Below are 12309 nucleotides of genomic sequence, written 5' to 3'. Positions count from 1 at the left end.
AAAGTAACAGAAATCCAACATAACCTAGGAAAGAAAGCAACAAGAAAAATAATGTAATAAGCACACCCAGGCATTATCCCAAAATATTGCTTAATTTGCATGTTGTTGAGTCATGGTCTACATCTAAAATCAAGTTTTTAATTACTGTGGCTATGTGTGCGATGTATACTATTTCTGATTTGACTATGTCTGTTTAGCTTCAATCATGTTTCCTCCTCCAAACATGTTGGTTCAATCTAAACTCCATTTCAAATTGAATTGTAGGCTCTGTATACTATATGAGCCCATATAGTATAAAGTTGCCTGTTTGTTTTTTGTTAGAATTAAATGGCTTTTTAGGATATCTCTTATTAAAATCATCTGCAGTGAGTCCCAGTTCCAGAACCAACAATAAAACATGTGGATACCTTTGGGCTACACGCCATGCCCGAGGACACTGCTGTGGGCCTTGGCATCTCCTCCCAGTGGAAGGGAAGTGTACCAGAGAGAGCACTTAGGCATGAGGATGTACTGAAGTGCAGGGAGGTAATGCAAGTTGGATGCAAAACATAACTGCAGCTGATTTAAAAGAGCAAAAAGTGAAGTAATTGAATTTCCCCCTGTATGTGAGACGCATTTGAAACAGCTTGTTTATAATTAATAAAGTTTAAATTCCCTAAAATATGACAGTTCTGGCCTGCGTGTTGACTAGATTTTTAGTATTGCCTGGTCCATAAATCTTGTTACAGTGTAGCAAAGGTTGCTTCAGAAACTAAAATCTATAAATTATCCAAATTTTCTGCATGTGGCTTCTTACTAAAGTACTCCCCCTTTCACCATTTCTTTTTTCCTTTGTTTGGTCAGTGTTAGAAACCGTTAAATGCATTAGGGTTACTACAGGGAGGAAAAGACCTTGTCTGAGGACAGTCTCTGAGTGGACGCTACATGTACATGGAAGATTCTTTCTGGTCCCAGATATTTGGGACCTACATGATGAGTGGAACAGGTTGATTTAAGTTTGTTTTCTGTAACTTTGGCATTATTCTGCTGTTACATGTTGACTCCTGAAGAGTTTTTAAAGCTTTCTTGTGGTTCCCAATTAATCTTTACGTTAAGTGTGTAAGAAGGTTAAAACCAGTTTTCCTTTGACTTTTTTAGCGAAACCTTGAAAGCCATTTGATGTCCTCTGCTGAGATTCCAGGCCAGCCTGTCCCTAAGAACATCCTGCAGGTACTTCACAATCTTAATCTGAGGCCTCGGGGTCCTGAACAGTAGTCCTCTGAACTGGTTTTGTAGTGGTCCAGCTTTGGGCCTTAGAGAATGATCCATGTTGCCTGGCAATTGAGGATATGTCGCTGCCCTAACATAGTTGTCACTGTTAGCCTCAATGTGGGGTGGGGAGGGAGGGAAAAAAAAAAAAGACAAAGCCAGCCCTTGATTTCCAGTTTCCAGGCTTACAATTCCTATGGAAGTTTAAAGTATCTAACCTGTACTGATAGCACTAACTTGCACTTTCAGAGAAAATTGTCGCATGTACATGTGACAATTCCTTCAGTGGAGTATGAGGGAGATTCGTTGTTGGCTTCCAAAAACTCATCCTTAATCCATAGCCTCTGACCAGGAGGGAGAACGAGTTGTGTTCACAAGGATTTGACTTCTCTGCCTTCTAGGAACTTCTGGGTCCATCAGTTCAGAGACCTGCTTCTTCCAACCTTCTGAGCGGCCTTATGGGGAGTTTGGAGCCTACATCTCTACTGGGCCAAAGAGCACCATCTCCTCCCTTGTCACAGGTGTTTCAAACACGAGCAGCCTCAGCAGACTACCTTCGTCCTCGAATACCATCACCAATTGGTAAATACTCGTGTGTAGATGTCCGTCCATCCGTCTCCATCATGCCATGCACATTTCACCACCCGCTCACATGACCAACATTATACTTGTCCCCTAGAATTGGCAAAGTCTTCTGATGGGCATCCTTGAAGACTTTAAAAAGAAATGTGTGGGTTTGTTATACGTTTTTTTACAACAGGTGGTGAGGACACATGTGGAACATAGTTTATTTTCCAACTGCCTCTCTAGATAAATATGTCCATTTTATAGTTTTGTTTTTTCTCTTGAGATTGAACTAAATTGGATCCAGCTCTTCGGTCTTTTTTCTTATTTCGGGAATTCAATCCAAAAAAGTTAATTTGACTTCCTAGGTTTTTTTCTTGATAGAGTATGTCAGAGTACTGGCTCTTTACCAACCTAATGAAGTTGGTACACAGTCATTTGTGAGGTCTATGGCTAATTCAGATATGAAGGGAAGCACTTCCAAAAAGCTATCTTAGCAAAGTGTTGTGCTTAATCTCCAGGTGTTCCTCCCACCCTGGACTACTATAAGCTGCTGGCCACCCTGGCTCCTACCAGTCATATCTTGCAAGGGAGTTTTTTGTAATCTTTCCTCTATAATTAGGGAGATAGAATGAAGAGCCCCCCATAAGGCCACTCAGTGCACTGGTTTCTGCTTTGGTATCAGCTGGCTTGGTGATGATGAGCCAAATCACTGGCTAGTGAAGCTCTGAAAGGACAAAGCCGGCAGCTTAGTGGGGAAGATGGATACAGCGGTAGTTCAGGTCATTAAGTGCAGGTCCACAAAGCCCACTGTGGGGGACACGGAAGAGGGACATCAGCCCAAGAAGTCAGTACTTCTCAAAAGAGCTGGTGTTGAGGAGCAGTATGTCTTGGTGATAATGCCTCTTTGATAGACATGTGCTACCTTGACACTCCCTGATACTGTAACCTTTCCAACAGGTTTCACACCAGGACCACAGCAGCTACTCGGAGATCCATTCCAAGGCATGCGCAAGCCCATGAGTCCCGTCACGGCCCAGGTCCAGCTGAGCTTTCTCAAATGCGATCTATTACTGGCTTTCCACCTTTATTATTATTTATGGGGTGGAGAATTAGATTGCTATAATTCTTGGAGGTGGTTTTTAACTATAATTCAGGTTCAACTATAATTCAATTAAAGGCTAAAAAATTGGTGAACAGCTGAAGTCATATTTAAATAGTTAAAACCCTCTTTGGTGGACAGCACGATTTAGTCAGGTTGCAGCATGTAACTTCTCTCAGCTGCTGCTGACGGAGAGTGAAGGGAGACCTTTGTATAAAGTTCAGTGACCGTCCTCACTCTTCTGACCCTCTGCCGCTTGTGTCCAGCAGATGAGCCAGCTGGAACTGCAGCAGGCAGCAGCTTTGGAGGGGCTGGCCCTGCCACACGACCTTGCAGTGCAGGCAGCAAACTTCTATCAGCCTGGTTTTGGCAAACCACAGGTGGACAGAACCAGAGATGGATTCAGAAACAGGTAAGTTACTAATCCTACCCTTGTGGGGATTTGCAATTTAATTTTCCTCAGATTAGCAAATTAGTTATCCGCAGTGTAATTCTGTTATAAACACTGATAGGTTGTACAACGCATGGGGAGAATGCCATCTCATCCAGATATGCAATAAAGGGAATAATGATTGAATTCTGCATGGGCATAGGCTTCGTCCTGTATAATTCTTTTTTATATTCTTGATTTAAAGGATTCATCTTTTCGAATGCAGCTTATCTGCAGTTATGCTATAAAATGATGGAAAGTAAAACTACCTAGCTTCCTCCCCCATGGCTTCCTTGTTGAGTGACCAAACTCTCTTGATGTGCGTTTGTTGATCAGAGCAGTTAAATGATTACTGACCACTCTCCTGTTCTTTCTGCGAGTTGCAACAAGTAGTAAAATGGAAGGAATCATAAGTTGGGGGGTAGGGGAGTAGCAACATTGTTCTTTTTTATTAGAAAATAAAAAACTGCATTAAGCAAATGTGTAAGGCAAACTCCTTGTTAGCTACCCAGAAGCTGTGTGCCCTGTCCCTTTTATGTTCCCATAAGTGTCTAGCCTTTAAGGACAGTTTAGTCCTATTCATACAGTACTTGGAAATTATGAAGTATTTGTTTTGATATGATTCTTAAAATTTGCCATAATGTGTCTCAGTGTCTTGCTTCAGCTAGTTTTATATGCTGACATTTTCAGAAAACATTGAGACTAGTAAGTACCCTGTAGCCTTGCCTAAAGGCAGTCTATCCTTAGTAGCCCTCAGCCTAGAGAGCTCAGGACTAGTCTGATAAGGCTCTGTCATTGGCTTTCTCTCTACAATATGTTAGTGGAGCCTTCGTGTTTAGATCAAATGTCACCCTCCCAGGCCTTCCCTGAACACCCTATGTTACGTTGTGTCCTCCAACAGACATGCCTTTCTCCTTCTCTTGCTTTATCTATTGTACTTACCACCTTCTAGCATACTATTTTTCAAAATATATCTTTGTTGATTTCAGAGAGGAAGGGGGAGATGGCAACATCACTGATGAGAATCACTGATTGGCTGCCTCCTGCACGCCCCCACACTGGGGATCAAGCCCACAACCCAGGCATATGCCCTGACTTAGAATCCAACCGTGACCTCCTGGTTCATAGGGCAATGCTCAACCACTGAGCCACACCAGCCGGGCTCTAGCATGCTTAATCTCCAGGTGTCTTTTTGTCTGTGTCCCTGCCTATAGTAACCCCTCTCCATTCTGCAACAAGAATATAATGAGGCCAAAGTTTGTCTGTTTTGTTTACTACTGCATCCCTAGCACTTACAATAGTGTCTAGCATATAGTAGGTGCTCAAGTACGTTTGTCAGAAGGATTAAATTAATTATAACTTATGCAGAATCACCTGATTTGGGGTTTACATCTTAATCACTCAGAATACTGTTAACCTGTCTGTCCCCTCATTGTCATGACCAGAGTCTCAGTATGGCAGCAGTAGGGCTTACCTGGTAGAGACTGGAAAGAGAAAAGAAGTCATGGTTTAGGATTCCCATTTGCTCCTGATTCAGAAAACTTCAGAAGCAGGCGGTACTTGGGCTTGGGCCTTGTGGTGCTGGGTCTGACCAGGCTGAATTGCAGTGGAGCTTTCATTAGCCAGTGAGCTCACACATTCATTCTTCTCTCAGCCTATTTATATCTTCAACTGTTTCCGGTTTTCTTCCAAATTAAGGCAGAATGAGTAGAATGCAAGTCTGTTCTTAACTCCACTTGGGAGGCCTGGGATCAGCCTTGTGTGTAGACCAGGAGTGGTGGGGAATGCTGCATGGAACTAGGTCTTAAAATAAAATAGCTGAAACTGTTGGCGCTGTATCTGATTTGAGCCAGTGCCTCACAGAGCATCAGCTCTATGCCAAGCACTGTGCTAGTCAGTGTTGCTCCCTCCCCTCTAGAGCACAGCCTGGACCACAAGATGAAACTTCTCGCTAGCCTACCTCACTTGTAGTCTGAAAATAAACTATACATGAGCTGTGGATAACCCTACATTCCCAAGTCCCTGTACCTGTTCCTTCTACCTAAATCCTTGTTCTCATCTTGTAGCTTCTCATTGGTCACACCCAAGTTAATGCAGCTCCTTACCAGGAAGCTTGTCCAGTCCCTGCAATAGACGTATTCTGTCATTCCTTCTACCCCTCATTTTGCCCCTCATGACATCTTGTTGGTACCTAATATCTGAATGCTTGGTGTGTCCTAGGTTAGTGAGCATCTCCCCCACCAGATGAGAGTTCTTGCAAGGCCCAGGACCATGTTTCAGTGAGCTTTGTCTTCCCTCAGAACTTAGCATGTGGTTTTGCATATTTAGACTTAGCAAATGCTTGGGAAGTTGAATTGGATAAGGGAAATGTTGAAGTCCTAGGCTGATCTTCAGTATGGTGTGGTTTTAGGACTCAGAGTTTAAGCAGCGTGGGGCTTACACTGATACTTGATTTGTTCACAGGCAACAGCGAGTGACCAAGTCACCAGCACCCGTGCACAGAGGGAATTCCTCTTCCCCTGCCGCCTCCATCACAAGCATGGTCAGTGACCTTTGCCTTTGTGAATGACCTCTAAGGTTCTAGGTTTCTCCCTGTTTGGTTGTGCCTGTGTTGTATCACTGTAACCCAAATGTCCTTGAGTGCCTTCCACAGGAATCATTGATTTCACTCTTTCAGACCTGTCTGTCTATCGGGTTTTCCCCTTTCAGTCTGTTGGGTTTTAGTTAAAGCCCTTACATTGGGAAAAGTGTGTTTCAGCAAATAGACAAGTATGACTGGAGCATACAGATGATATGTAGTATGTTCAAACAAGTGAACAATTGGAGTGGGGAGGACAGTGCGAAAGGCAGGGGGTGAGGTGGATGGGATGGTGACCAGGGTCAGGTCATGGGGAGTGCAGTGGTGAGTTTACAAATTCAGATCCAGATCTCTGATACGAATTAAGACTGGGACCCAAGGGTTTGCTTTTTGTGGAGACAAGTTTAGTTTCACAGCTGACTCATGTGCCAGCATTTTCTTTTAAGTTTCCTTCCCCACAGATTTTTATCACCTAGTTAAATCTGACAGATGTGGGGAAAACTATTGCTCTGTGTTCAGGATCCCAAGTAGGTCTTTGTACTGAGCACCTTGAAGGCAGGGTCCAGAAGGAGTTTTTCTGCTCATAATTCATGCCCTGTCTCCTGCTATCACGGATTTGGGTTGGTTAATAAGAAAAGTTGCCTGCATGATAGTCATCAAAGTAGAAATATGCAGTGAAGAGATAGGAACAAATGAACCCAAACAGCGAGTTCTAGTAGCTGAGGAGAATAGGAAGATAATTTTGAATTTTCTAGTAATATAACAAGTCCTTTAATTATGTTTTGTTCAAGGTCATTTGGTTATAATGTTGATGAGATGCTGTAGATATAACTCTTGTTTTTATCAACTAGCCTATAGTAAAATTGGTTTCATATGTCATTTAGCTCAGAGTCACAGAGCCTGTCAATAATGTTAAGTGAGAAAAAGTAAATAATACTGTTAAGTGAGGACTTGATGTATAGAAAAATTTAGGCTCTGAGGTTGTCTCTGAAATGTCCTTTCCTGGCTGGAAGTGTTATTGCTCCAGGGCATATTTCTGGCCATGTTCTCCCCCTTCCAAGCTAATGCCCTGGCTGGGGAAGTAGCTAGCTCAGCTGTCGGCAAACTACGGCCCGCCGGATCCGGCCCATTTGAAATGAATAAAACTAAAAAAAAAAAACAAAGACCGTACCCTTTTATGTAGTGATGTTTACTTTGAATTTATATTAGTTCACACAAACACTCCATCCATGCTTTTGTTCCGGCCCTCCGGTCCAGTTTAAGAACCCATTGTGGCCCTCGAGTCAAAAAGTTTGCCCGCCCCTGAGCTAGCTACATTGGAGGTCACCATCATCAAGTTAAACCTTTATGTACAAGGAAGTCTAGGTTTTGATGAAAGTGAGTTGTAAGGGATGATGCACTAGGCCACCATCCATTTGCCCCATCCTGTTTCTTTACCTCTAGTAGCTAGAGACCAGAATGTTGGCTTTCACATGTCGCCAATAAAGAGACTCCTCACCTTGCTTAGTTTGTCCAGTTAATCTTGGCTTGAGTAGCAAAGGTATTTAGAGCAGTGCTAACACTAATTGTTCTCTGCAGCTTTCTCCTTCCTTCACCCCTACCTCAGTGATTCGTAAGATGTACGAGAGCAAAGAGAAAAGCAAGGAGGAGCCAACATCTGGAAAAGCACTTCTTGGTGACAGTAAAGAGGACATTCAGAAGGCCAGTGAAGGTACTGCAGAGCTGTTGAGGGTGTATTGCCCAGATAGTATGTAAGAGAGGGAGCATGGATTTGAGTGCTGACCAGCATGGCCTGATTCTCTGCAAAGCGCTAGACAATGCCCTGACCAGTTTGGCTCAGTGGATAGAGCGTCGGCCTGCAGACTCAAGGGTCCCAGGTTGGATTCCGGTCAAGGGCAAGTACCTTGGTTGCGGGCACATACCCAGTAGAGAGTGTACAGGAAGCAGCTGATCAATGTTTCTCTCTCATTGATGTTTCTAACTCTCTATCTCTCTCCCTCTCTGTAAAAAAAATAAAATAAAAGCGCTAGACAAGATCCCTAACTGCTCTAGAGCACATTTCTGTGTTCGACATTGAGAAGGTTGGACCAGCTCATACTGACTTAGCCGCTTGAAAACTGACCAATCTAAGAGTACTAGTATTAGACAGGAAGGGATGAGCTTTAGGTTTGGATTCTTATTTAGGTTCAAAGTAGAATTATTAGTACATCTATTTGGCAAATTGATATAGTTCAACCAGTTTTACTTCTGAAAGGTTCTCTCCAGTCTATAGAGACTGTGTCCAACCAACTCTGTGCAACGGATGAAGCATATAGGAAGTGTACCAAGCCTTTTAGAAGTACATAGAAAATGCTGACAGGCTTCTTTTGGGAATTGCACAGTTGAGATTGTTCAAGACATGGTGAAACATTCTGATGTTGGGTTTACAGGCCTGGGTATTAGTGTAAGAGCTTTTTGCCTGTGAGGAAGTTTGAGTGGGGGGAGGAAATCCTGTTGGTCTTACTCAAAAAGGCAGTTAAGATTCCTTCACCAGGTTCTAATTGCTATTTGAACTTTCTGTTATGATGGATTTGCATAATTTTGATTTTTACCTTAGGCTTTGAAAAACCATGTTAATCCCAAGCAGCTGATTAGGATAGGACGAGCTCCCATACAGATCCAGACCATAGCCATATGGGCAGAGCAAGGTGCCCAGCTGAATTACATCACCAGACATGCTGTGCCAGGCTCACTTGCCCAATAGCTATTCCTGGGTTGAGAGGATTTTAAGAATAAAAACAGGGGCTTAAGAGTTACATTGTTTTTTTAACTTTAGAGCCTTTGGGTTTTTAAAGTGTAGCAAAGATAAAAACTCTGTTCTAACAAAGTGCTGAAGACTGGAAAACTTGGGGTCTGCTCCCAGCTCTGTCCTTGACTACCCCTATGGCCTTGACTGGGCCCCTGTTCATAAGGCAAATTGATATTTCCTAATTATGCAATCCTCTAAATTTGTTGAGGGGAGCCAAATAAGGATTGTGAGCTTTCTAAGAAATGAGATTTAACACCCCCCACCCCCGCAAAAAAAAAAAAAAAAAAAGATTTCCCCCCCCCCCCAAAAAAAAAAAAAAAAAAAAGATTTACTGGATCATTGGGAGGACAAAGTGTTTGGGAGTTTGCCAACACTAAAAATATTCTGTCTGGATCCCTACAGAGAATCTCTTGTCATCCAACTCTGTGCCCAATGCTGATCGAGACTATTCTCCTACCACAAATCCCAAACTGTCAACATTGCAGCGGTCTTCATGTTCCACCCCACTGTCCCAGACCAGCCGTTACACCAAAGAACAAGATTATCGACCTAAAGCAACTGGGAGAAAAACACCCACCTTGGCACCCCCAGTTCCAGGAACACCTTTTCTCCGTCCTGTCCACCAAGTTCCCCTTGTCCCCCATGTCCCAATTGTTCGGCCTGCTCACCAGCTTCACCCAGGGTTGGTCCAAAGGATGCTGGCCCAGGGAATACATCCACAGCATCTTCCAAGTTTGCTACAAGCTGGTGAGTTTCTGCCCTGCCGTGACAACAGCTGCTAGAACTAATAAAGTGCTGTGCTGTGGGAGGTTTTCATCCCTAGAAAGATGTTACTAGATTTTTCCATCTAACTGGTGGATAGTGGGTCCAATCCAGTCCACTCCTTACTCTATTAATAGATTAGGAACCTAGCTTAAGCATTTTTCACTCTCAGTAAACTTTCAGATCAGTAACACTGTACAGTGAAGCTTGAAAATTTCCAGGTAGATTAAGATTCTCACCAATTTTTTCTTTCTAACAGGTGTGCTTCCTCCTGGGATGGATCTGACTCATTTACAGGGAATATCTAGCCCAATCCTGGGTCAACCCTTTTACCCTTTACCTGCTGCTAATCACCCTCTCCTAAACCCTCGTCCTGGGACACCTCTGCATCTGGCAATGATGCAACAGCAGCTACAGCGTTCAGGTAGGTTCAGGAATGGGCCAGGTGAGCTGGGTGTGGCTAAATAGGCTTAAAGTCTTGGACCAGTTCCCAGTGAGGGGGATGAATTGACATAGACAATTCACTCTTTAACTTATCCTGCAAGACTGGGATAAGGGTATAACCAAGATGTGGATGATGTAAACCAACCTCTACGGGATTTGGAATTCCTGTTCCTGTAAAACAGAGAGCCAATTGTGCTCTGGCACTTTTTTGTCCTTTGCTTCTTAGGAGGCTGAAAATCCTTCCAACAGAGGTTCGACATAGGGACTGCCCAGAATAGATGCCCTCTCGCCAGCTAATGTTAGTGCTTCCGTGATGTGGCTGCTTGCTGTGGGACATAGTAGTCATGTCATCTAGTAGGGTGTCTTCTGAATAGCTCAGCTTTCCAAGGTCTATTTTCTGGCATTTTGCAAAGGAATTTCCTAGAATAAATCAGGTAAAGAATTCTGTTTGGAGTTTTATGGATAGAGTTGAGTGAGGCAGGACCTGATACAGTACTTTCCCCCTCCTGTTCTAACTCTTCCTTTTTTTAAAATGTATTTATTAATTTCAGAGAGGAAGGGAGGAGGACAGAAACATCAATGATGAGTCATTGATCGGCTGTCTCCTGCATGCCCCCTACTGGGGATCGAGGCCACAACCCAGGAATCAAACCTGGGACCCTTCAGTCCGCAGGCTGATGCTCTATCCACTGAGCCAAGCCGGCTAGGGCATAACTCTTCCTTCTTATTCCCACAGTTCTTCATCCTCCAGGCTCTGGTTCCCAGGCAGCAGCTGTCAGTGTTCAGGCAACCCCACAGAATGTGCCCAGCCGGTCAGGCCTGCCCCACATGCACTCCCCACTGGAGCACCGCCCCAGCCAGAGGAGCAGCTCCCCGGTGGGCCTTGCCAAATGGTTTGGCTCTGATGTGCTACAGCAGCCCCTGCCCTCCATGCCTGCCAAAGTCATCAGTGTGGATGAATTAGAATATCGACAGTGAGCAAGGCAGGCAGGCTCACCTAACCCTGGACCTATGGTGGACTCTGCTTGGTTTACAGGCTTTTACTTTGGAGCACTCTGTGCAAAGCTGTTTAGGAGGCCTAGGCATCTGGTGTGGTCTGCATGATGGAAGCCTCCATGGTCTGAATACAGGATGCACAGTCCTGTCAATGCCAGAAATAGTCTTTCTTTTTTTGTAAGATATGTGAATGAAGTGCTGGTGTCTTCACCAAGAGGTGACACCTAAGGGTTCTGAGAAAATAAATGTATAGACCCTTATGTACAGACCTGTGTATAAATAATTTTTGTATATACATATAGGATAGCTTTTTTGAACTTATACAGCTGTACATAAAAAAAATAGCTGATATTAGTTAAACCTGTGTCTAGTTTGTATTTCTTTCACTTGTACATTTGGGACTTTCTCTTTGGGTTGATTAAAGTTGCATATGCTGTGAATGAAGTGAATGGCATTACTGTGTTTATTTCCTCCTGAATCCCTTCCTCCTTGTTTCCAACCAGCTGACCTATCAGGGTCAATAGGTTCCTCATGGGAAATTAATCTGGTTTTAAGTTTTTCTTTAAAACACTGCCCTAGCTGGTTTGTCTCTGGATAGAGCGTCGGATGATTCCAGTCAAGGGCAAGTACTTTGGTTACAGGCTCAATCGCCAGTAGGGGGCGTGCAGGAGACAACAGACCAGTGATTCATCATTGATGTTTCTCTCTCTCCCCCTCTCCCTTCCTCTCTGAAATAAAAAAATATATATATTTTTTAAATGGACCAGTGACATCAAGGCTTATATCCTACAAAGTGACTGGATACCAGGCCTGAGGGGCTTATCTTCTGAGTCGAAAGACAGTGCTAACACAAACTCCAGAAAGACTCAGAGGGAAACAACTGTCACCAAGGAAACAAAAGAAACAAATACTAGAAAAGCCCGAGTATGTGTATAAGCCCACATCTTCATCCCTCACAAACTGCTAGTTCTAGCTCACTTCATCTATAATCTATCTTCCTGCAACTGTTTCCCTTCCTGATTTTCTCGGGCTACTGTCATCCCTTTAACCCGTAATGAAATCATCTTTGACTTCTCTTCCTCTAAAGAGCAAGTCAGTCACCAAGTTTAAATTTTTCCTCTGTACCTATATGCCCAACTCCCGTGTCCATATCCTCACTAGCCAGTCCACACAAAGATTTTTGCCAATTTCCCATTATCCAAGCAATCCCTTCAAAATCCCTTATTCCCAACCCCAAACCTCTGATTATACCCTTAATAGACTCTCAAGTAGTCCTGACCACACCCCTCTTAATGCAGTCTCCCACCGCCTTACGTAACACGTTATGTATACACACAAGGCTGCTCTGATCACACCGGTTGCCTCACTTGCAATGTTCTGCCTCCATGCCTTCAACC

General features: G+C 43.6%; 1 protein-coding gene across 2 annotated transcripts in view; it reads left to right on the top strand.

Moving 5' to 3' along the window:
• The window catches only part of EIF4ENIF1 (eukaryotic translation initiation factor 4E nuclear import factor 1), a 30996-nt gene extending 19635 nt beyond the window's left edge, over nt 1–11361 (top strand). For both annotated transcript variants that reach the window (XM_015562907.1, XM_006762090.2), the window contains 9 exons: nt 1138–1209; nt 1650–1830; nt 2773–2852; nt 3184–3326; nt 5808–5886; nt 7501–7633; nt 9113–9457; nt 9732–9896; nt 10653–11361. In XM_015562907.1, the coding sequence (XP_015418393.1) occupies nt 1138–1209; nt 1650–1830; nt 2773–2852; nt 3184–3326; nt 5808–5886; nt 7501–7633; nt 9113–9457; nt 9732–9896; nt 10653–10894 (1440 nt within the window). In that variant the 3' untranslated portion in view covers nt 10895–11361. The remainder of the gene's footprint in view (nt 1–1137; nt 1210–1649; nt 1831–2772; nt 2853–3183; nt 3327–5807; nt 5887–7500; nt 7634–9112; nt 9458–9731; nt 9897–10652) is intronic.
• Nucleotides 11362–12309: the final 948 nt, after the last annotated feature.

Source organism: Myotis davidii, unplaced genomic scaffold (assembly GCF_000327345.1).
Source record: "Myotis davidii unplaced genomic scaffold, ASM32734v1 scaffold478, whole genome shotgun sequence".
Lineage (NCBI taxonomy): Eukaryota > Metazoa > Chordata > Mammalia > Chiroptera > Vespertilionidae > Myotis > Myotis davidii.
Note: the sequence above shows the minus strand (reverse complement) of the source record. Positions and strands in the feature narration are given on the sequence as shown.